At 37.2% G+C, this 25,682-nt stretch overlaps 1 protein-coding gene and 1 long non-coding RNA gene across 2 annotated transcripts; both read left to right on the plus strand.

Moving 5' to 3' along the window:
• The first annotated feature begins 1,459 nt into the window (after positions 1–1,459).
• Positions 1,460–4,397, plus strand: LOC113463303. Its single transcript, XR_003387329.2, has 2 exons — positions 1,460–1,582; positions 3,142–4,397. It is a non-coding gene; the product is annotated as an uncharacterized LOC113463303 (long non-coding RNA).
• A 4,726-nt stretch (positions 4,398–9,123) lies between these two features.
• Positions 9,124–24,320, plus strand: LOC103715929 (dicarboxylate transporter 1, chloroplastic). The gene is made up of 3 exons (XM_008803729.4): positions 9,124–10,339; positions 18,097–18,318; positions 23,632–24,320. Exons 1-3 carry the CDS (start codon positions 9,248–9,250, stop codon positions 23,992–23,994), a joined length of 1,677 nt encoding a protein of 558 aa, XP_008801951.2. The 5' UTR covers positions 9,124–9,247; the 3' UTR covers positions 23,995–24,320.
• Positions 24,321–25,682: the final 1,362 nt, after the last annotated feature.

The following is a 25,682-nucleotide window of genomic DNA, read 5'->3' on the forward strand; positions in this document are numbered from 1 at the left end:
CGCGCGCGTGGTTTTTGAAACCACAGCGCGAAGCTGTGGTTTCGTAAAAAAAAAAAAAAAAACCACCCGTACCGGTGCGAACCGGCCGGTTCGCACCGGTACGAGTCCCGTACCGGCCGGTACGGGGTCCGTACCGGCCGGTACACAGATGAAAACCGGATATACCGGTTTTCATCGCTCTCCGGTACCGGTCAAGCACCGGACCGGTTCGTACCGGCCCGTACCGGCCGGTACGGACCGGTACGGCTTTCCTTGGTCATGACCATCAGGATTGAACCTGAGACCCACCAACCAGCTGAGCTAGCAGCTGGTGGCTTATTTTCTAACCTTATTACTGTTTTGTTCTTTTTTCTCTTTGTTATTACTTTTTTATTTAATGCCATTTTTTACATCATTCTCAGAAATTGTCATCTTGGTTGCTTGCTTAGTGCTTTTGATTTCTTCTACTCTCTCTCTTGGTTTGATGTTTGAGGATTATGATTTTGATATATGTTTGATCCCTTTTCTCTTGTTCTTTAACGTTTTTTCAATATATGTTTAAAACCTTTCCAATGTTTGCATTTCCTGTCAATCATTTATTTTCAGTCATCAAGGTGCAAGATTAAGTGAAGAACTCCAACTTATAGACAGCACTATTTTGATCGATGCTAGTGGTATTATCATTGCTATTGCTTGTTATAGGGATGATTAGTAAGTGAAGGTTGGTCCTACCCTTTCATGATAGTGCTTGGATAAGGTGGTATTAGGAATAGTTGCCCCTTGCACTCCCAAGCCAATAATCTCTCCCTCAAGATTGCATATGACCTTTCTTTTGCAGTGCTGGTTCTTCACTTTACGTATTCTCCCCTCTCTAATTTCTGATTTCTATTCGACTGTTATGTTTGATTGTGTTTAATTTAAATACCTGGTAGTCCAGTCAATACAACTGCTCATCTGATGTTTCTTTTACTTTGAGTGAACAGTGAAATGTGATTTGAGCTTCCAAATATGGAATGAACACTGCACTTAATGGAAGCTGCTGTAAGCTCATTGTTTGCATCTTTTAGTTATTAGGAAAAAGAAGTCCTTAGAGGGGATGATGATTTTCCCAATCTTTACATTGGGCTATCTGTAATATTTGGAAGGGGTCTGCAGATGCACCCTATGTCAGGGTGGTTCAGTTGCTCACCTTTCATTACATGTCTGGAAAACTGCATTCTCCTGATCCATTTCAGCATGGTTCTTGAGTTGGTTGTTTTGAAAAGGCAAGTTTATTAAGTTTATCACTTTTGTAATATAATTGCTTGGCTCACTTGGTTGGTCCCGTGATTTGCAGGCAAATCGTTGCAACATTTCGGACTCTAAATGTCTGATAGATGAGCAAAGCAGAGCCTCCTCTCCCCAGTCTTGAGACACTAACCTTTCTTATTACCCTTTTTGTGTTGCATGTTTGTTTTTATGTCAAGACCCTTTTTTACCCCTTTAACAATTCCATTTTTATATCAGGACCCCTTTGTTCACAGTTTCTTCAATATTACAATCGGATTCTATCTAAGAAGGTTGATGCTGTTATTAGAACGAGGAGCTAGAAGCAGGTCTTCTGGTATGTGAGCTCAGGTCTATCGCTGAAAAATATAGATGGTGCAGTTATATATAGGACTTGCTTTAAATCCTAAAGTCAGGATCTTTTATTTATATGACTGACAAAAAGGTAAGCTTGTAGTGAGTGTGGCTATATTATACAAGGGCCTAGATAAGGGAAAGTGGACTAAATCGTGCTTAGGGAATATCTTGAAACTATAGTTGAAATTCATAGAAGAACTGCATTTGCTTTACTAAAGTTTGATCAAATCTTTTTGATTTATGATCAACCTCATTTTTCTAAAATTCTTGCTAGTTGCTTGAGAAAATAAATCAGAATCCTCAGAGGGGAATACTTGATTTAGGATCCATATTGTTGTACATCCATTGGGTGGAGATTTGAGTTTGCTGTTTATGTTTTACTTTGCAAAAGTAAATTACTTAGAAAGGGTCTTGCATTGAATATCTGCATCTTCCTGGTCTGTTATGTGGTTTGTTGAACTTCTTCCTTTTAAAATTTACTTTTAACTATAGGTGTTTGTTTTTGCCAATAGGATTTTGATGATAAGTATTGCTGTAAATTACATTTATAGTTGTAACTTCCAGCAATAAAATCGTTGGAGATACATGTTTAATTTATTGTAAAATTCTCATATGCAATTTGTTTGATTTTGAGCTAACTTAAGCCAAAAATGTAATGTCTTGTCAAATTCTTTTATTCTCTGATTTTGATTTGTCCTTGTTATACCCGTGGGATTGCAAGCTTAACTGTTTCAAAAATAGGAAGCTATAGCATCAAGCAAGGTATGTTGTACCGGCCTGAACTAGGCGATACAGGGCAAACTGTACCGTACCAATTCAGTACCGGTATCCGGTACGGGTGGTGTACCGATACTAGGTACGGGTGGCATATTGATACTCAATTCGCTAAAAAAAAAAAATCATACGGTATCGTACCGATACTGTGCTAGCATGGCACCGGTATGGAGTTCGGTACCAAGACGGCAAACTTTGGCATCAAGCCTAGGTCCAAGTCACTATAGCAGATCTATTGAGCTGGCACACACTCCAGAACTTGAGTTGGAACTTTGAAAGATCATGAGCGGATTGAAAGATGAAAAATTGGCATACAGGTGATGCTAGGAGTTTGCCCCATATTGTGATGGGGAATATATTTATAGTTATAATCTCTTGATGCATTCTAGAGAAAATGTTTAAGACCCTTTCAAACCTTAGTTTTTCTGCCCACTATTACCCGTCTATATATATATATATATGTAGTCAATAAATTAATATTGTGGAATTCATTAAATTCTAAATTCTAGAATAAGAGGTATATGTCTACATTGGAACCATCTGGTTTTGTTTTCTGTCACAGCTAACTATAAGCATAAAGGTTTTTCATTCATGTACAAAACTGACCTGATTACACCCTTGGGTTTGTTTTGTAGAACCAAACATTATATACGAAACAGTCAAATTACGATATTGTTGTCAAACCCAGTTTTTTTCCAACTACATGCTTAAGTGGTTGCAACTAGTTGATCCGAACTGGATTGCTGATGTTCAAGGTTTTTGCAGGTAGCAGAGGCCATTTTTCTCTACCCTTCTTATTCTTTCTTTGTTCTCCTTCGGGTTGGTGGTGGTGGTGATCTTGATGTATTCTATTTTCATTTTAAAAGAGGCTGTGATGATCCATCAATCTTGAGCTCTACATTGGCATGGGAAACATTTCCTATCCTGGATTCCAATATTTGCATTTTTCCTTAATTTTTACCAAAATATCGTCCTTTCAGATGGCAAGGCAAACTCAGAATAACAGCTGGTCCACAGGCAGCCGCTTGCAGCCATTTTTTGCTTTATTGGAGAGAGTTGGAGACTCGCAGGATGATGGATGAAAAATGCTTCGAGACACCTGTTATGCACATGCAGAGACCTCCAAATACTGATTTGGCAACTCCATGATCAACCGAACCCAATTTAAGAAACGAGGGTGTGGGGAATAGGGAAATCTTCTTCTATTTAGGGCATGTTGACTTGGCAAAATGGTAAAATTGTTCTACTGTGATTTAAAGATCACCGGAGCAATGGTCTGCCGAACTGTCCGGTTTGAGTAGTGCCAAGCTGACCCGGTGTGAAATCGGGTCGGTTTGGTGTTTATTTTCAGTTCCAGCCGGAACCAGTTCCGAACCGGCCGGAAAATGTGTGAACTGGCCGGAGCCGGTGCGAGCTGGTCGAAATCGTCGGGAACCAACCGGTTCTATTCGAACTTGATGCAATCGGGCGGTTTGCACCGAGTCGATCCGGTTTTGAACCGGGCTCCCTTTATTCTTTTGTCTGTTGCCTTATATGTTGTTGGGAAGGCTTAAGAAAGCCTTCCCGACAATAGGTGAAAGTGGCGGAGAGGTTTCCGCCACTTTTTCTTCTCAACAACTAAAAACTCACACTGATTCAGCTATCTAGCACACCAATAAAAGAAAAACAAAAAGCATCTACAACTCCAATAGTGTGTTAACGAGGAGTCAGTTCACTCAGATTCAAAGATAACGAGTTGCAGTTCTGGTGGATTTGAGCCCATTTTAAGATATTATGTTGCTTACTGGGCTACACATTATTATGTTTTTTTTTTTTCTGTTTTTCAGATTCAGATGTATGATTGCTTGGGACTTGGGGAGTACGCTAAATTTTTTGAAGATACTTTCAGTCATTAGAGTTTTAGTCAGTCTAGTTAGAATATTTCATTTAATTTATATTGACTTATGTCACTTTAGAACTATTAAGAATCATTTGGATAAATTCTTGATTAAATAATTTTTTTAGAATTATTATTGATTTGATATGATTTTTAGTCTTGCATGCTTGTATGATCCATTATACATGTATGCGGCGTCTATTATGCTCTGAGTTTGAGGTACGCTTTGGGTTTGGGGCGTGACACCAAGTGCACATGAGCTTGAAGAAGGTGAAGCCCTTTTCAAACATCTTAAGTGCTAATACCTAATATGATATGGATGTAATATTTAGTACATACCATTATCCTCCTAATCGATTGTCGATAGGATGTGGAGGGCATTGTTTACACCATATCTTGGCACTCGGGGATCACCATACTTGTGGCGGTTTTGAATTGTATCAAAAACAGGAACATCAAAGGGTTTTAGGCCAAGACTGAACTTTGATATCATTCAGTCTTTATCAAAAAAAAATATAGCACCTAATAGATCGAGTGAAGTAATCATTAGATTGAGTGCGTGGCTATCAGGAAGGTTGAAGTGTGGAGTTAAATCAGCCTAACTGGCAGTTCCAAGTAGGGAATCATTACCAACCAAAGATGACACAACCACAAGACTGAGCGGACAATTATGGTGGTTAACAAGGATATGACAAGTTAAAAAAGAGAACCACATTGATCGAGCATAGCTATTCATCTAACAGATTATGTAGAGGATGGCCATTATGACCATGTGAGTGGTGGATAGTTGGTCCCAATTACTAGAGCTATCAAAAAGGTAGAGGTCAGATGTGGGATGTTACCTTTGAGAGTAGGTAGTTACCATATTATTTATCTTATAGTATAAAAAATTGCATGTAATCTGAATAGCTAATCAATCAAACCAATTTATCTTCATCTTTATTTATGAGTTATCTTTACTTTTCAAATTCGATGTTTTAGTTTTCTAGTAGGATTTTAAGTTATCCATAATAGTAATAATAGTAATAGTAGAATATCTCGTAGCCCTGACTACATCCTACCTTATCTTCTTTCAAACAAATGATGTAATAATAGTAAAAATCCTTAAAGATCAAGGCATCTGGATCCACGCTACTATTATTATCCTTACTTTGTCTCCTTTTTGGCTAATCTGGTACCAATGGCTTATCCACATGTTTACCTAATCTAGCTCTCATGTTTGTTATCACTCTCTGCCAGGGAACAAGTCATTTTGTCACCTTGGTCTCTCTCTTGATGGAAAAGAGAGAGAAAACAACTACCTAGACCAATACGAGAGCCACCACAATGTGAGCCATCAAGTACTAAGATACGGCTAATTTGAACCCATCTCTAATATCCATGTATTTTTGATGTATTATTTTGGGTCATCACATGATATTTTTAAACAGATTTGGGTCATTCTAGATAGCTCATTATATGATTATTAAGCCCCTAATCTTTGGGATCTAATTCTTCTTCCATTTAGTTGTAAACAAAAAACAAGATACTTAGATGTAACTTTTCATCCGGATGGGTGTGAAAGAGACTAATCAACCTCTATAAATAGAGAGGTTGATTAGTCTCTATATAAGTGGAGACTAATTAACCTCAATAAATATACTACTATTTTCTCTCTTCAACAAACAAGTCCAAAAGTTTTTCTATTTTTATTTTTTCTTGTTAAGTAATAAAAATCCTAGAAAAAAATGCAGCTTTTTAAAGACCTTAGAAATGTTGGACATTATCTGCATCTATAGTAAGAAAATCATTATTTTAGTAAAAAAATTTAATTAATATGTATACCTTGTTTAATCAAATGCCATTTCAATTTGAGAGAAAATTAAATATCATTTCCATTATTCCTTTTCCTCCTTTTCTTCTGTACATTTTACCCGTTATTTTCATCATAAATCATGTGCATTCTGCTATGATTTGAAAACATGTTTTATATCATTTGGCTATTGCTTCAGTCTTATTTAGCTTGGCTAGAAATGCAAGCCATCCGGGTTCTTTATATGAAAAAAAATGCACGACTTATGTACTTTCATGTATCACAACTCATGCAATGTCATCAACAGCATGCCAATGACTAAATATATAAAAACCACATTCATTTGGTTGATTAATTAATTATTAATGTATAATTCACAAGAGTTGCGCTAGAATACATATATAGCATCTTACATGTAGCATCAAACGTCATTGAAGACACCCATAAAACTATGGTATGAGTCCCATCTAATCAAAATAGCATCATAAGAGTGTCTGCACCATTAGGGAATGAGAAATTTTTTACTTCCTAAGTTTCCAAGTACCTGATGACCACACATGAGCCCATTGATTTCTCTGAAACCAAGGCGGCCGTCTAATTTGTTTGGTGTTTCGTTTTCTTCTTTTATTTCTCATGTCATGCTCGTTATCATGCGTCATTTGAGTTTTTGTTTTGGTTTTTTTTAGTCTCGCATGAGTTACATGGAATGAAGCAGTTGACATTCTATGTTTCTGCTTCTAGGGACCGCAGAAGAGCCATTTTATCATGGCACAACAGTTCTACGTGTCCTTCTCCGATCTCGAGAGGTCGTCCTCAAACTGCTCTCAAGTTATACAAGAAGGTTGTCGAGCGGCGATGGGTTTCATCTTGCCACCTCCCCGGTTAGCTTACCGCTCCACTCGACGAGAAATTCTCTCCTATCGTGCATGCTGATAATTACAACCACTCGTTGAAAAATAAAATTAATAAAAATGAATGGTTGTAATTAGCAGTGTAAACGGCCACATGGTGCACGCTGTAAAATGATTATAAAGATATTTTTTTAGGCCATTTCACTCACTAGAGATATTTATGCCATTTCACTCACTAGAGAAATTTTTTTATGTGGTATAAAATTGATGAAAAAATTGAATTTTGAAAAATGCATGATCTCGAAAATGATGCAAATAAAAGATAATAATTATTGTGTTTATTATATAATTTTTATTATAATAAGATATGATCAACTAACAGTAATTATTTACACACTCTTTATTAATTATTAATATACATAGCATGACCAACCTTCTTTGAAATTGCTACAATAGCTCAAAGTTCACCGAACCGGTACTGAGACCCGTATTAGTCAGCATCCAGTACTGGTCGGTGCCGGTTCGAACCGAGTCAAATCAGATGGAACTATCTGGTTCTATCATGTTCTGGTCGGTTTTGGCCAGAGCCAACCCAGTTCCCACCCCGTAGGAATCAGAACCATTTTGTAAGAACGAACTGATCCGATCAGAGACGAGGTCAGCTCAATTTGGGCTGAACCGGCTGATACGGATCGGTTCAGCTTTTCTTGCAATAGCTATTATAATTTTATGATCTTGTTATAATAATTTTTGAAAGGGATTATTGTATATATGGTATGTTGATAAGGGATACTTGTATAATTATTACTATTGACTATTATTTCATTATAATAATTTTATTTAAAAAATGTTTTTTAATAAAAAAAAGAAAAGCTACGATAGATTATAGAACTTTGCCTTTTGCCTAGACGATGCAATTGCTAGTGGTACATTCAGATAAAATTATCATACGAGAGATTTTTGTTTCGTGTTTGTGCAATTCTATAAAAAGAAGAATATTTCACTAAACAAGAATGCCTTGTTTGATAATCATCCATGACTGTACAGTGCAAACCGTGCACCGCAAAGGATCCATGCTCAAGTCAGGCAACCAAATAAGTTTTTAGATACCTTGGAATCTTTGTTTTAATGCCAGAGCCTAGCATAGCATGGGAAGGTGTCTCTTGCTTTAAAGTTATGAAATTTGTTATTTTTGATTTTACCTGAAAGTGATCCCAAAGTTTTTAGCTAGATTACTCGTCGCAATGCAGGATAGGAAGAAGCACAACAAAAAAAGTAAAGTGCCAAGATTCCCATATTTATAAAGTCGAGGTTTACCTGATCTTGGCTAATACAGTAAATTAGATTAATTTTGTAAATACTAGCTAATTTGAATAATAATAATTAAAACATTATTGAAAATCCTAAAAATAAATTCGAAAATATGGGCCAATATTTGATATTATATTGCTCAATATATCGATTTATATCCATATATATTAGAAGATATAGTAATAACCAAGATAGATCCAACAACAATCTTATGCAGTAAGAGATGCTAATCAGATCGGGTTAGAACAGTCAAAAATTTATCAACCTAAATTCAACCAATTTATTACACAAATCAAAAATCTGTTTCCGAGTTTGATTATTTCAATAAATAGATAATCTAAGCTGGTGTAAAATAGGTTAAATCGAATTAAACGGGCCCACAATTGATGGATTATTTTTTTTATATAAATTATATCTTACAGGCTACCACTATAATTTGATGTCTCGGCCTTATATCAGCCGAGATAGAAATGGTTTTGTTCCTGAGACTGTCATGGGCATTGCTTCATTTACTTTTTTTTACAAAAATAAATCTTGCTTTTGTGTTGACCGATAAATGGTTATGGATATCTTATTCCTGCCGTCCTGCATCCAACTCCAACCATGCAACATAAAATACAAGTAAAAAAAAACTTCATCGTATGCTGCCAGAAATCGTCCGTCCGTGCGGTGACAAAAACTCTTGTTTAAGATCTCCGCCCACCGTCCCATGAACCAATCCAGATTGCGTCCTCCGAAATGGACGGTCCATATCGCTCCACGCAGATTCTCCACCCTTCATATGGAGATCTGGATGTCATCGACCCCCCTCCCGGAAGATTCCTTACCCCACCTCTCCCGTCCGATCAAAATCCACCGGTCCACGAGCCATCCCATTCTTTAGTACTAAATCGAACACCCCCTTCCTCGTCCCCCACACCCCCCCCCCCCCCCCACCCTTCCATCCAATTCCCTCGCCTCCTCGTGTCTGATGCGCGACTGAAGGGCCGTTCATCTCGTTGCGGTCAGAGCCGAGCCCCGAGCTCTCCCCCTCCGCCATTAATGACGTCCTCCGCCCTCGCCTGCAACCTAGGGTTCCCTACCCTCCCCCACCGCCGCCTCCGCGTCTCCAGACCCCCCCAGTCCCACTCCCTCCTCTCCCGCCAAAATCTCATCCTCCCGTCCCTGCGCTCCCCCTTCCCCAAATCCCTCCCCCGCCTTCCATCTCGTTGTGGCGCTTTCCGCCCGATCTCCTCCGTCCGCGCCTCCACCTCCGGATCTGCCTCCGCCGCCCCGGGCCCCGCCGTCCCATCCAGCCCGCCGTGGCAGGGCGCGGCCCTGAAGCCCCTGGTCGCCTCGATCGCCACCGGCGTCCTCCTCTGGTTTGTCCCCGCCCCCGCCGGCGTCTCTCGCAACGCCTGGCAGCTCCTCGCCGTCTTCCTCGCCACCATCGTGGGCATCATCACCCAGCCCCTCCCCCTCGGCGCCGTCGCCCTCATGGGCCTCGGCGCCTCCGTCCTCACCAAGACCCTCCCTTTCTCCGCCGCCTTCTCGGCTTTCGGCGACCCCATCCCATGGCTTATCGCCCTCGCCTTCTTCTTCGCGCGGGGATTCATCAAGACCGGCCTCGGCAACCGCGTCGCCTACCAGTTCGTCTCCCTCTTCGGTAGCTCATCCCTTGGTCTTGGGTACAGTCTCGTCTTCAGCGAAGCCCTGCTCGCCCCTGCCATTCCCTCGGTCTCGGCCAGGGCCGGCGGGATCTTCCTCCCCATTGTCAAGTCCCTCTGCGTGGCCTGTGGCAGCAACGTCGGCGATGGGACTGAGAACCGGCTCGGCTCTTGGCTGATGCTCACCTGTTTCCAGACCTCGGTGATCTCTTCCTCGATGTTTCTCACTGCCATGGCAGCCAACCCACTGAGTGCTAACCTCACTTTCAATACCATTAAGCAAACAATTGGATGGACGGACTGGGCCGTGGCCGCGATAGTTCCTGGATTGGTTTCACTGGTTGTTGTGCCGTTCCTGCTCTACTTGATCTATCCACCAACAGTGAAGAGCAGCCCAGACGCTCCAAAACTTGCCAGGGAGAAGCTGGAGAAGATGGGGCCGATGACTAAGAATGAGATTATCATGGCAGCGACACTGCTTCTGACGGTAAAGATGTTTTTCTCCTCATTGATTTCAGACATCCGTTTTTATTTTTTTCGAAAAATTGCAGTATACACACAAATGCTGGTTGCTATAAATCTTATTTGCTAGTTATTAGTTAGCTGCTGTTTAAGGCGAGTAATTTTTGTTTTTTAGTTAATTGTCTTGGCTACAATTAAGTTGGAAGGTTGGGTGAATTGTGGTACTGAATTTTGAAGGCAGTTCCTTTAATTTTTGAAGTATTTCATAATGATACTAACAACATCTCTTTTTGATTAATATTTATTCAGCAAGAGAATCCTGTGTGGGGCAAACATTAAATGGTAGGTCTCACCAAAATTAAAAAATAAAGGAGCAATGGATGAGATAAACTATGTAAGGATGTGAGAAGAAATGGAAATTATATTGAACAATATGAGGGACAGTCTTTAGTACTTGCAAATGTAAACATGGTTAATCCATCCTGAAAGATAAAAAAACATTTTTACCAGATGTAAAGTGAAAGTGCTGGTAGATAGGAAAGATGCACGGAAAATGAGTTATATTGACATTCATGAAGGAGCACAATTTGTTGTTTGGTCTCTTTTAGTGATCTTTTCCATGAATTTTCTTTCACTGAAGAAAGGTGAGTCATACAGCTTTCATCTTTAAATTCTTAGGCATCTAGTGAGACATCATGACACTATCTTTTGATGCAACCTCTTAATTTTTATAATGTCATCAGCAGACAAATGTGCCAGGCTATTAATAGGCATTGAAAGTTTATTTTATATGCTTTCTAGATTTTCCTTCTGTCGTGGTTCTGTGGCTTTGGATGTCTTTCTATTTCCTTTTTTCCCATGGGACCATATGCTTAGCCGCACCTTTAGCTTAAGCTTCTCTACTTTGTTAGTAGGCATGCATATATCCTTGTTTTTTAGGTTGACAACCTCCTTCTATTCATGGTTTTCTCACCTTACTAAACAATTGCTCTTGCTTTTTTGTGCTTATGGACATATTCTTGCCTTTTCCACTTAGCGGCTCAACTTCTTCATCCTTGTTCTTTTTTTATTATTTTTACATATAGATATCTGCCTTTTTATGTTACACAAGGTGACCTGTATCATGTTTTGCACAATTGTTTTTGATTCACTTGGCTGTACTTTATGCATAATGGAGGTGAACTTCTCCATGTATATCAGCAATTCTCTACTCTGCTCAGTTATTTTTTTTTCAAAAAAAATTGAAGTCTTCCACTCCAATTCCAGGAGACTCTTCTCTTGTAACTTTGTCACCAAAATACTGCTTCTCTGCTCTCCAATCCCAGGCATCTAGGTCAAATGATATATTTAGAATATTGTTCTCCACTTTTTGTTTTCCTCACTTAGTTTCAACTGAGTGCCTGAGGCCATACTGAATGATACACACTTCATTAATCACATGTTCTATTCTGCCCCATGCTGGTGTCACTAAATGTTTGATGGCATTCTATAAATTTTGTTTCTATTCTTGCTTATGGGTTTTCAGTGCATGTATGCTATCTACTTGCACACTCATAATCTCTTGAAGCTTACATATCAATCTCCTTTGTGTGTTCAAGTTATAGAAAATTTAAATGCTATAAACCATTCTATGAACCTACTCTCCAGCATTATTCATATGACCTGTCATTTCTACAATAATTGTTTCTATAATGTTTTTCCAAACCTCCCTCCTCTTTAAATTATACTGTCAACAGTCATTCTTCTCCTACCAAATGTCCTTCTCTAGAGACTCCGACTTTTTTGCTCCTTCCTTGCATAATATTAATCCATGTGGGTGTAAGTGTGTGCAGCATTGTATATGTATTGTATCTGCACATAGTTTGTGCCTCATTGCTATTATTCATTATATTGTTTCTAGTTATTACGTCTTGTTAGTAGCCACACATCATACACATGTAAATTCATACTTATGTACACTGTTTCTAAATTGTTGGATGCATTTGTTGGCTACATGCATATGATAGATTTTTTTTTTTTTGAGAAAATTTCTTATGACAAATATTAATAATTTATTCTGGGGATTTGCTACAAGGAAAAAATGCATGTAAGAAACTATCCTATGGATATTTAGTAGTTCTTAATTGTTATGGTTCTTTTGTATATGTAGATGCATAGAGTTGTTTAATTTTGAATATCTTGTTTTAATGCTCAATATGTTGAAGTTTTTCACTAGTCAGCATGTATGAGGAAAGAAACTATCAAGCCCACTTTTTTTTTTTTCAATTGTTCCTCCTCACAATCTTTTTTACTTCCTCAGAAATATCTTCCATACTTTCATTCTAGCTAGCTCATCCATTGCATCATTCTGCATCATGTGCTTACGAAAATGCAAAGCATTTAACTCACTGATTGATTTATGCATTTGAATCAAAATTTCTCATTGCAAAGTTTTGTTGATGTTTTTCTAGTCTGAATAATAACCCTTTCCATTGCATCTCTTTCATTTCTTTGGTTTTTTCTTTTGCATTAAAACTTTAGTGGGGACTTGGATGCTTTTACTCTCTTATAAACCTTGTACTGTCATTGGAGACGATGCTTCAATAAATGTCTGTCACTCACCAAATTTGCCTCTCTAGACTGAGTAATATTTCTTCTTGATGATTGCATGAGTTTTTCATCTTGGCCATTCCCTTGAATTGTTTTTATTCATTGTTATAATTTTATTTATTTAGTTGTGTTAGTTCATATGGTTCCATAAAAATAGAGCTCGTAAGAAGAGTTTGTCATTTTGCTGTATATTGAATCTTATGCTTTTAGATGTTCTGTAGTCATCAATTGTAGTTTTCCTAGCAACTTATCAATATCACCATCTTTTTGTTTTTACCTCATCATCTTAAGATATGTATGACTGCATAGAGTCTATTTTTAGATGCATCTACACCTTAACAACAAATGCACATAGCATACCACTAAACATAATTGGCTGAGGGAGAATCAACAATTGGTCAAAAAGAATTGGCTGAGGAAGAATCCACATTTACCACTTATCTGTGTATTTATTTACATTTGGTTTTACAGGAGCTTCAACTTAAACAATTGCATGCAAACCATCAGTTCTTATTTCTCCAAATCAAACCTTACAGTCAATTTTGATTGCTTTAATAAACCTTACAAATATGTCTTATAAGTTATTTCCTTTCTGGATTCACAGAGATAATGTTGGGTTTGCCTGTATTGTTCAAAAGTTTTTGGCCTTTTTACACAGGATTCCAATTTAAATAATACATGATAAATTTATGAAGTGATATTACCTTCAATGTCCTTATATAGGGTATTCATACTTGCATAGTGTTGGTCTGAAGACATGAAACCAAAAATGTCTACCACTCTTTACTGTGAACACTGTTCATATATTGAAGAGCTGTTGTTTGGTCCTAGGTTTGGTGATGGAGACTATTTTGATTCAAAAATTTCTAGATAGTGAGTTAATGGTTGATGCTCAAAGTTGTCACCGAAGTCCATGTCTGATACATGCCTGGATGATGCTTGCCATCTCCAATGTGAGGCATCATATTTGAAAGACTTTTTGCAATTTCCTTTTTGATTGCTTGATCTGTATTGATTTTGCAAGTTGAACAAAATGCCACCGTTCATTGATGTTTCAAATACCCAAGTATATGATTTAGTTGTTGCATGATTTTATGTGGTGTATCCAATACAGATTGATTGCACTGATATAATATGTGAGATTCGTTTATAATATATGTCATGTCAAATGTCATGGTAGTACCGAAGAGTGCTTCTGTATTAGCATGTTGCTTTCATCCTCCATTTACCTAAAAGAAGATTTATCTGTATGGTTAACCCTATCAATCAGGATGGCACTGCAACATAGTGATTTCTTAGGCGATATTTCATACAAGGAAACCAACAATTTTAATGCATTTACCTTAAATAATTTCTGTTTCAATTTGTTGTCTGTGTACTTAATATATAAGTTACAGTCCTTGTGAATGGCAACTATCAATTCTTTATCCTCTTATTTATGAGCAGGAAAAATACAACATTGAGAAACAATGACGTGTTATTTTGTTTCTTTATAAATGTCAATGCAATATATATAGTTTTTTTCTGTCAGCCCAATAAGCAAACATTCAGTGCGACTACTTTGTAAACTCTGTAATTCCTATTATGGGTTCGACTTTTGTGTTTTCTACATCTACTTAAAATGAGCCTTAAGATATTTGATGTTCTTCATGATGGATAAACAATATATATCCTAGCAAAAGCTAAAGCCAGTGCAGCATATACTTATCCGCATATGCCTGTTTGTGGATACGTATATACATTCACATAAATGCATGTGTACGTACATACATATTAGCACACCTACATATACATATTTATATATATAAGGGTGTGTTTGAGTTGTTGGGTCTATCAAATTTAACCTCAGATGGAATATTGTTAGTTTACTAGAAAGTCCTTATTGTATCATAATTATCAACATGGTTGTTTTGGAAATATATATTTTTTTAAAAAACCTTAACACTTTGTGTGCCCTGCGCTCGCACCCCATTGATCTCTCTCTCTCTCTCTCTCTCTCTCTTTCACATGCACATGCACACAAACACACACACACATTGAGCAGCCGGAATCTTCTACCTAGAGTAAAACACCTGCTTTGTAATCTTCCCGCGTAGCACTTCCTTGCTAGAGGTATTTCTAAAATATCTCCTCTTCCCTGCACCCGCACTTACTTCCGATTATGACAACTAAGTCTCTATCTCTCGCTTATTTTTTCTAATTTCATTTCATTTGTTCTTGTATCTCATTGATAATCTTTGTCCTTGCCTGCCCATCTCCCTCTTGCCTTCTATATTCTAACTACCCCACCTCTCCCTTTCTCTCTCTCCTCCTGCCTCTTGATTAGCTTTTGCCTTGCAATCTAGGATTGCCTTGTAAAATCTCCTCCAATAATTGCCTCTCCAAGCTGGCCTCTCCCTCCCTCACCCCACCCCCCCAAATTTATTTAGTGCACTCATTAAGATTATGAGACCATTAACTAAATAGAGGAAAGGTCAATCAGTGAAGTCAAGGTGTTTAATATCTATCAATTTATTCTTCTTTTATTTGCTTAATATTTTTTATAAACATTACTTTGTTTTGTATAGTAGCCATTTTTAACTTTGCTAGGTGTTAATGATCACACCCCTACATAGGGGTGGAGCTAGGATTTTTCTTTTTTTTTTTGCTTGGGGGGGGGGGGGTAGCTTTACAAAAAAGAAAATAAGGGATGAGTAAAAAATGCTATATCTAGATTCCCACAAGAATTGGGAATGTTGAGAACTTGAAACTTAAAATTTACTTTGTCTTTGCCTTTGACATCATCTAACAAAATAAAAATTAAATTATTGCATAACATCATGGTATTGTCTAATAATTTGAAGTAGATAATAAGGTATGTATAGAAGGATTATTTGGACTTCTAGCAATTAATGAAAAATTTTTGAAATGTGCAAGAACTTCGAGTCTTTGAGATTTAGATTTTTGTTCATGTTTTTTCTTGATCTTCGGCAAAATGATATTAAGCTGCTATGCTAATATAAAGTAAGGCCCCATTTGGCAGAGCTTTTGGTAGGACCCTTCAAAAGTACTTTTGGATGGAATAGATATGTTTGGTAAAAAAATTAAGAAGCTGTATTAGCTTTGCCAGAAAGCTAAAACTTCTTGGGAGAAGCTCCAAAATAGAGCTTTTTGGAAAAAAAACACTTTTAGCATGCGTTGGAAAGATGTTTTGATTTATAATTTTTTTTTTTGGACCAAAATACCCATGATAAAATATTATAATTACAGAAAATATTTCTTTATATTACAGAAATCTGCAGAAGTCCCAACAAAGAAAACAAAAAACTAAAAAATTAGTTCCTCTATATTAATTAAATATTAATATATAATGATAATAATTATAATAATTTATATTTTTATTATTGTATTATACTTTAAATATAATATTATTTTACATTATATCATAATACATTGATATGTTATGTTATATAATATCAAATTATGTTATATTATTATGCTATAGTATATAATATTATATTACTATATTATAATAATATTATATTACATTACAGTAATATTATACTATATCATATATTTATGTATTAATACATATTATATTTTATTATACTTTTTGTATAATACTATGCAATGTCCTTCATGATTATTTTGTCATACCAAAAGTACTTTCTCAGTTTGTTTACTAAACACATGTTAAAGTTCCACAGCACTTTAGAAATGTAGTTACTAAACAGCAAATAACTTTTTCTAAAAGCTCTATTTCAAAAAGCTCTACTTTCGAAAGCTCTACTACGAACAGCTCTGCTAAACGGGGCCTAAGGGAATAGGGGATAAATATAAGCATAACCTTTGAATCCTTGCAATTGGACAAAAAGGAATTGTTGATTGTCGTTGACTTCCAATTGTTGTTTTCTTTTTAGGATAATATTTCTGATAATATTTCTTCTTATTTAGAGAGAGAGATGCAAGCAAGGGGATGAGGGATTTTACTTCTACCAATGGTTTGATGTCGCATGCAATTAGGATTTAAATTAGAGGATAATTGGATTACTTTGATTTTTTGTTAGTCCATTTGATTAAAAATCTCATTCCATCATGATAAATTTACTATTCTATTTTATTTTTGGTTAATAGTCTTTTTTTTTTCGAGCTTGTATTTTCATTCTTATATTTTTATTATTGTACTGAAGAAGAGATAGATTTCCTACTTGGATGTTGGAACTTTGACCCAAAAGAGTAGAGAATTAGCAAATACATTGTTATGTAGGAAAATCAATATTATTTGTTTGCAAGAAACTAAATGGAAAATGCAGTAAATCCAAGAATATCGGGAATGGTTGTAGACTATAACTGAGGATAATCATAGAAGTGGAGTAGGAAGAATTGTGAATAAAGTAATAAAAGATAAGATTATAGATGGGAAAAGGATCAGTGATTGATTAATAGCCATTAAACTTATTTTAGAGAGGAGATTATTAATAGTTGGTGCTAGCAATTAGATATTAGCCCAGTTCCAAATGTAACAGTGGTGTATGAAAATTAACTCAGCAAGTAACATAGTGACATGATTGAAAGAAAGCAGTTTTCTTAGGTGGACAAATTATCTTATGCAGAAGTGCTGCTTCTTCTTATGAGATATTATTGTTTAATTCATGACAAATTCAAAACATATAAAGATATTTTCATGCTTCCATGATCATTTATAGTTTGGCTACTTTGGACAGGTTTGATTAAATACAAATAAGATGGGTATCTTGATGTCTTAAAAAAGTGATATATTTCATATCTTCTTTCTGTATAATTCATGTCAAGTGTTTTCTTCTCACTCATTTTGTCGATCGAGGTTCTCTGGATGATGATGGAAAGCTGGATTTTACTTCCCCTACTCCTATGCTAATGGAGGTTCATTTAGGAATTGATTTGTTTCTTTTGTGTGTTGAGGTTACCATATACCACAAACTTTTTTGTTTTGTAAAATAGTAGCAGATGATGAGTACCTATTTGCATTACCTATCGAATGTCCATAAGTAGGGAAAAAGTGTATATATGGAAATAGAATTCATTTGCATAATCAATCAGTGAGATCACTCTTTGCTGATTCACATGCTAATGTCTGTGCCAACATGGAGACAGACATGTATTCAGAGTAATTGATAATTTTTACAAAATGGATATCTATTTTGCCCATGTAACATTTGTATTCCCTCTGAACAGGTGGGACTTTGGATATTTGGAGGGAGACTGAATGTGGATGCAGTGACTGCTGCAATTCTTGGCTTATCTATTCTTCTCATAACTGGGGTTGTAACGTGGAAAGAATGTTTGGCTGAAGGGGTGGCATGGGATACCCTTACTTGGTTTGCTGCACTTATAGCAATGGCTAGCTATCTTAACAAATATGGTTTAATCTCCTGGTTTAGCCAAACAGTGGTTAAGGTATCATATATGATAGTTTTTGCTCTGTTTTCTTTTTTTGCCCGTCACATATCTTTGAAACAAGATAGTAACTGTTTCAAAGATAGTAACTGCATGTGTTTTAACCTTCTTGACACTTCTGTATTACCTAATCTTCTTTAATCTATTCTGATATTTTATAGATGGTTGAAATCAAGGTCCGCCGTACCGGTACCGGTCATCATATCGGTGGCGGCCTGGACCGGTACGAACCCGGTCCTGTACCGGTCCGAACCGGTGGCGTACCGGTCCGAGCCGGTCCAAGCCGGTCCGAACCAGTCCCGTACCGGTTCTTCAACAATAAACTACCGGTACCGGATTCCACGCTGATCCGATACCGGTCCCAGGCCGAACCGGTACGTACCGGCCCGTACCGGCCGGTACGGACCGGTACGGCAGACCATGGTTGAAATAGTGTCTTTTGTTGGTACACATCCAACTATACCAATTTATTGGTTTTATGCCTTTGTGAGTGATCTGTTTAGTCTGTTAAAGTTGTGAAAACTTGGTTTTACCCTAACATGAGTTTCCTTTAGGTATTGTTTTCTCTAAGTTTGGTTGAGAATTAGGAAAATATCGTCAATTAACTTTAGAGAAAATAAGAATATAACCTAAATGAGGAAATGAAATTAGAAATTATTTTGGAATTTTGTTATTTTGTTTTGTTCTCATAGTTTCAGTAGTTTTCATTGAGACTAGTGTTTCATAAATCAGCATATGTGACTACATATGCAGATATGATCCTCTAACTGGACCACATTTCTTTTATGCAGAATGCAGTTTTTTTATGTGGCTGAGTTTTACAGAGCTGAATAGGTGGCCTGTTTATCATTATGCAGTTGCATATGCAGCCACTCTTATGTGGGCCCATTTGAGCAGAGTGGTTTCAAGCAGATTGTTGAAACTCCGCTTATGTGGGCCCATTTGGTTTTATGTCATGAAGGTCAACTATGGAAGCTATTTTTCTTCTTCAGAGATTAATTGAGAAATATAGAGAAATCCAACAAATTCTTCATATAGTTTTTATTAATTTAGAGAGAGTATATAATAGAGTCTCAAGAGAAGATTTATAGTGGATGTGAGAAAAGAAAGGAATTTCCATTGGTTATGTTAATGTGATTAAGGACATGGACAATGGACCGGTTACTAGTGCGTGAACTATTGATGGTAATACTAATAAATTTTCAATCTCCATAAGTTTATACCAAGAATTTACTCTAGATCCTTATATTTTTGTGCTAGTTATGGATGAGTTTACTAGGCACATTCAATAGGATATTCCTTGGTTCATGCTATTTGTAGATGATATAGTCTTGGTAGATGAAACTAAAGTTGGAGTTCATTGTAAGTCAGAATTATGGAGTGCATTAGAATGTAAAGGTTTCAGATTAAGTAGGACCAAAACAAAATATTTAGAATGCAATTTTAGTAAAATTAAAAGTAGAGATGAAGGTGGAGTGAAAATCGAGAATAATGAAATTTCTAAATGCGATCAGCTTTGGTATTTAGGATCAATTATTCCTAAGAAATGGGAGATTGAAGAGGATGACATGGAGAAATGCAATGGGCATATTATATGATTGTAGGACATCGATCAAGTTGAAGAGAAATTTTTATAGGATAGCCATACAACAAATTATGCTTTATGATATAGAATATTGGGTAGACAACAATACGTGCACGTAATAAATATGATTGGAATGAGAATATTGAGATGGATGTGTAGTAATATAAGAAAAGATAAAATGAGAAATAAACTCACTTGTAAAAAGGTAGAAATATCACCACTTGAGAATAAATTAAGAGAAGGACGACTTAGATGGTTTAGATATGTACAATGCAAGCCAAGTGATGCACCAGTACAAAAGAGTGATTTGATATATATAGAAAGAAAGAAGGGTTGGGGTAGATTGAGAATCACATGGGATGACGTAATAAGGAAGGACTTGATGTCATTACATCTTTTAGAAAGTGTGGCCCTAAACAGAGCGGAATGGAGGAAAGGCTTCGTTGAGTTGAGTTGAGTTGGTTTCAAGTAGATTGTTGAGTTGGATGCCACTTGTAAGCAAGCTAGTTGTGGGTTTTGGCGTGTGCTATTGAAAAGATACCGAGGACTCAGTTGTGCTGCTAATCCGACTCTTTTCCTTCAAAATCCTTAGAATCTTAAGCTATGATCTCGTAAATAGAGAGAAGATTGGAGGAACGGCGAGTGGCTTTAGCACCTGAGGACCAGATTACGACTTTGGCATATAGTGGTGTATGATGAATGATAGAAAATAACAGCTTTTGGATTAGTTTTTCTTTCCCCCTTCCACTCTTCCTATAAATCTGATTCAGATCCCTGCTTATTCCCCTCGTCTCTCTTCTCCAGTTTCCCTACCTCTCTTTTCCCTCATTCAGTAGTCCCACCTTCTATTTTTTTTCTGAAATTTACTCTGTAATTTATAGCAATTTTTGTGCATTTTCTGTATTTATTGTTTAAATATTAAAACACTCCCCTGGCTGCTCATTGACTCGATCCCTTCTACAATTTCTCTACTTTTCTTCTTGGTTGAGATAAATTGAGATTTTGGTTCATCTCAAAATCAGCCACCTATTGAAATGACCAATCTTAAATTGAAAACTTACCAAGAGCTGGTGAAGGCTGACTTGTAACATCAAGTCCTCTTTTCGCTCCCTCTCGAAATCAAACATTAAGCCACACTACTTTCAATTTTGAAGTTTTTTTTTTCTAGTTTTAAATGTTGGGAGCTTTGGTCCCTAAGGCCTTTACAAGGTGCAATTGCACCCTTGGAGATCTAAAATGTATTAGGCATTACATCCTAAGGTAGATTTTTTGTTAGTCCTTCAGGATTTTCCATGAGGAAATCACTATCTCAGAAGTAGCACTTTGATTACGGCGCATTTCCTAACCATCTTTTATCCTTTTCTTTCATTCTTTTTCTCATTCTATCTCTATTTCACCACCGATCATGGTCACTTTATTATTTATTCTGTTGTATCTCATATTCAAACTTTATATTGTATTCCCTTTTTTAAGATTTTCTCTAATTATTTATTCTGTTCTATCTCATATTCAAACTTTATTTTTTGCCTAAAACCCTCGAAAATGCCAAAAAACTTGAGTTAAAAGGCTCATTTGCTCCTATGCTGTTGTCTCGCATAGGTTTTTTCATATTACTTTATTCTAGACAATTCAATGGGACATAGAGTTCCAGTATGCCAGAAAATTCTGGCAAACCAAATCTGGTTTGTTCTTAAATCAAAACTTTGTCGAATCACATTTCCATAACGTCTTAAGACCAAAGTTCTCATAGGGAGTTTCCTAGGTGCCTAGGCAACACCACCTAGGTACTTGGACAATCCAGCTGCCTATGCACCTGGTGCTTTCCAAGCCCTCCGGCAACGTTGCCACCCAAGTGTCCAGGTTGGCATCTCGGTCGGAACTTGGCTGCTTAAGCACAACCTTTGTCTTGAATGCACACTTTGTTTATTGATTTATTGAAAATGTTAAGTACTTCATAAAAGAAGTTGAGTCCATCTATATTGTGTTCCTTAGATAATAATTAATGCTTGAACATATGTTTCTAAGAAGTTCTAAATACTTTAAATCAGTTAAGAGAAAAATTATTAGGTAAAACTAAAGAAATTAAATCATTATTGCATTTCCTAAGTAGTTGTCAACTTTATCATTTGTCAATATGATGTTCTTTGATACACTTTTTACAAACGCTTTATGAGACTCTATATGAAAACATATAATTTTATTGACTTTTGGATTTTTTTTTACATAGTTGTCCACCTGACCACCTAGGCATTCCACCTATGCCTTTAAAGGGGTCAATGCTTACTTTTGAAAACTTTGGAATTGATTGATGTTGCTTATATATTTCTTATTAGTTTTCCAACCTTTGCATATCGAGTTCAAACTAATCATCGTACTAGTTTCTTTCCTCATCATTAGTATCAGAGATGTCCAAAGTCCTTCACATCAATAAGCTAGGGCAATCAATACTCATCAGCAAGGATTAAGGACTCGGTTTGTCCTGGTTTGTCTTAGCAATGTCATGCTGAATCATGGGGATACTGGGTTATAGGACGCATCTGGGACTTGGGTCTCTTCAGTTAGGGTCATCCCATGGCTTGGAGTGACTGGAATGGTTGTGCAACACTTGAGATAGCCTGGTGTCTTGGGACACCAACTTTTTTAATTTTTTATTATTTTTGCACTCTGTTCCTTTTTTTAATGCTTGCTCTGGTTTGTCCTGGTAATGTACCAACCTAGCCTGAGACGATGACTAGCCGTTGGTTCCAGGATTGAAAACTTGCTTGTCAATAACAAAAGCATAATTTTCATTGCACATGGAACCAATTTAACTCCACAAAGTTATATTAAACTCTAAAAATAATGAGTTTGGAATTTGGTTCAGTTTCTAACTTATGTAAATATAGTGTTCATGCAAATGGAAATATATGCATTACCCATGTGGCCACATTAGCTTTCACTACTGATTGCTGTTATTCTGCATAACTAGCTATTAATGAAAAATGTTTAGCTTAATAGATCATGACTATGTTATGAAAAGTAATTTACTTGAATTGATTTTTGAGCATCTTATGTGATTCTTGCAGTGAGCTTTTTTATGTGCTTCAAAACTACCATCATCTTGTTTTATTTTATTCTATTTAGCCAGTTGTCAAAATTTGTGGTTTCATTCCTTTGTAACACAATAACTCCTGTTAATCTGTGGAGACTGCCTTTGACAAATCTGTATAGCTGTCTTCTGTTGTTAAGGTACCTCAACTTATTTTTCTGTGAAATCTGCAAACAAGTTCAAGGTTCATGGCTTCCTGTTAATTTAGGAATCTGAATTTGGATGGAAGTTGGAGTAGGGTATTAACAGCAAAGTTAATTACGTAGAAATCTGAATTTTGATGAAAGTTTACAGTTTTGAAAATTATCTTGTGATGACACTACTGGTATTCATTAGTAGTAGGACAACTTGTTAAATAAGGATTCATAAAGCGAAACCAACCAGGAGAATAATTGACAGTTGTGGTTTTTATTTTAGATATCTGGGCTGCTTCTGACCATGTGATGTCACCAGTTCGATTCAGACATCTTGAAATTGGAGTAATAATATAGTTTTTACATTTTGTCATTTATAATTATTAGCATGTAAAGTGGGAAGCCTTTTGCAACTGTATATTACCATGCTATCATGAAAAATTATGTTGTGTTACTCACGGGTGAAACTCCTGTTCTCATTGACATGAAAAACTGCTTAATTTCAGTTTGTAGGTGGCTTGGGTCTGTCATGGCAGCTCTCATTTGGTATCTTGGTGCTTCTCTATTTCTACTCTCATTACTTCTTTGCCAGTGGGGCAGCACACATTGGAGCTATGTTCACTGCCTTTTTGTCAGTGGCGAGTGCATTAGGCACCCCTCCCCTCTTTGGAGCAATGGTACTCTCGTTCCTTTCCAATCTCATGGGTGGTCTTACTCACTATGGCATTGGATCTGCTCCGGTCTTCTATGGTGCAAACTACGTCCCACTGGCGAAGTGGTGGGGCTACGGGTTTCTCATCTCTGTCGTCAATATACTCATCTGGCTTGGTGTTGGGGGCTTCTGGTGGAAGACCATTGGCTTGTGGTGAGGAGCATGCTTCTATCTTAGCCATTCTTTTTTGCATGAGGCATAGCTGCCTTTTCCCAAAAATGTTCTTGGGAGGCTCAGAAATCTTACTTTCCTAAAACCTCGAGCAGAATGATTTATTTTGGTAAGATTGGTAGAGAAAAGAGAAGTGGCTACAGGTTTCATGATTATGAATTTGTATACAATTTCTTTTAGTATTGCTGATGGGATATTGTCCATGTGATTTTGTTGGGGGGTAAAGTTTCTCCTATGCTCTACAGCCTGATTGGCAAACATTAAAGAAAATGAACTTAATTTTGATCAGTTCATTTTTATCATTTTTGCTTATGTCCAGATTTTATGAATGTTTTCACAGTTCAGTTCAGTCTCTGAACAAGATCATGCATATTGAAGTTCATTTGTTGTTGTTGGTCCATTATGCTACTTTTTATGTGGTTGGTACCTACTGTTGCTATTAGGAGAACTTTCTTCTGCTATGATCAAGTTTCACCGAAAATTCGTTCTCATTGTTGTCATTATTAACCATTTCATAGTTTGAGCTCTTAGGTCCCATTTAATTTACTAGGTGTTTAGAACTCGAATCATCTGTATTATTTGTTGTGATTTTACAAGGTACTAGAGTACTAAAAAAAAAATTGTCATCACATGTAGCCTTGTTCTTAATTGCTATTGTTTACTCCGAAGGTGTGGAACAAGTTTCTCTACTACATGAATTAAACATCCAAAAATATTGTATATTTTTATTATGGGACAGGTGAAATCTAAGGAATTATTGGTCTAGTTTCCATTTTGCTTTGATGGACAAGATGAGAGCTACAGCTATATTATATCTTTATAATTGCTTATGACAACTTCCTTCCCAACTACAGTTGGATCAACCCAATCTCACCTTCTCTCCCGTCAAGACCATCTTTCAAGCTACTGTGACAACGGACAGTAATAATTCAAGATTTTACCCAAAAAATTTGTAAATATTATTTGGATTCTTAATATCCTATCTGAGTATCCAAAATCGTTCTAGCATATATGCCAACACAGGCTCTTACATCTTTTCTCCATTTAAGTTGTAATATTTTTATTAGGCTAAGAATCTAAATTTAATCACAAATACCGCCATTGTCCCATATAGAGGTGATCACGGGCCTTCTGGCCCGCCCGGCCCGGCCCGAAATTTTTCGGGCTTGGGCATTGAAAAAGGGCCCGTTGGTCGGGCCTGGGCAGGAAAAGCGGCCCGACCAAAAAAATCGGGCCGGGCCTGGACACTTAAAAAAAAAGCCCGATTCGGCCCGGCCCGACTATAAAATACTGATAATATTTAAAAAAAAAAGAAACCCTAAAACTAAAACTAAATCCTAAACCCTCCCCTCCCCTCGCTGAGAGCCGCCGCGACCAAACCCCCACCCAACCCCCCCCCCCCCTCCGTCGCTGAGAGCCGCCGCCGCCCCCGCCCCCCTTCCTTCGCTGAGAGCCGGCGCCCCCCCTTCCTTCGCTGAGAGCCGGCGCCCCCCCTTCCTTCGCCGAGAGCCGCCGCCCCCCCTTCCCTTCGCCGAGAGCCGCCGCCCCCCTTCCTTCGCCGAGAGCCGCCGCCCCCCCTTCCTTCGCCGAGAGCCGCCGCCCCCCCTTCCCGTCGCTGAGAGCCGCCGCCCCCCCTTCCCTCGCTGAGAGCCGCCGCCCCCCTTCCTTCGCTGA

The sequence above is a fragment of the Phoenix dactylifera genome, chromosome 6, assembly GCF_009389715.1.
Source record: "Phoenix dactylifera cultivar Barhee BC4 chromosome 6, palm_55x_up_171113_PBpolish2nd_filt_p, whole genome shotgun sequence".
Taxonomy (NCBI): domain Eukaryota; kingdom Viridiplantae; phylum Streptophyta; class Magnoliopsida; order Arecales; family Arecaceae; genus Phoenix; species Phoenix dactylifera.

Bases quoted from the DNA above. Each gene is read 5' to 3' on its own strand.
- LOC103715929 (XM_008803729.4), top strand. From the start codon at position 9,248: ATGACGTCCTCCGCCCTCGCCTGCAACCTAGGGTTCCCTACCCTCCCC. The intron at 10,340-18,096 runs GTAAAGATGTTT...CCCTCTGAACAG, and splicing joins CAGCGACACTGCTTCTGACG to GTGGGACTTTGGATATTTGG. The intron at 18,319-23,631 runs GTATCATATATG...GCTTAATTTCAG, and splicing joins TTAGCCAAACAGTGGTTAAG to TTTGTAGGTGGCTTGGGTCT.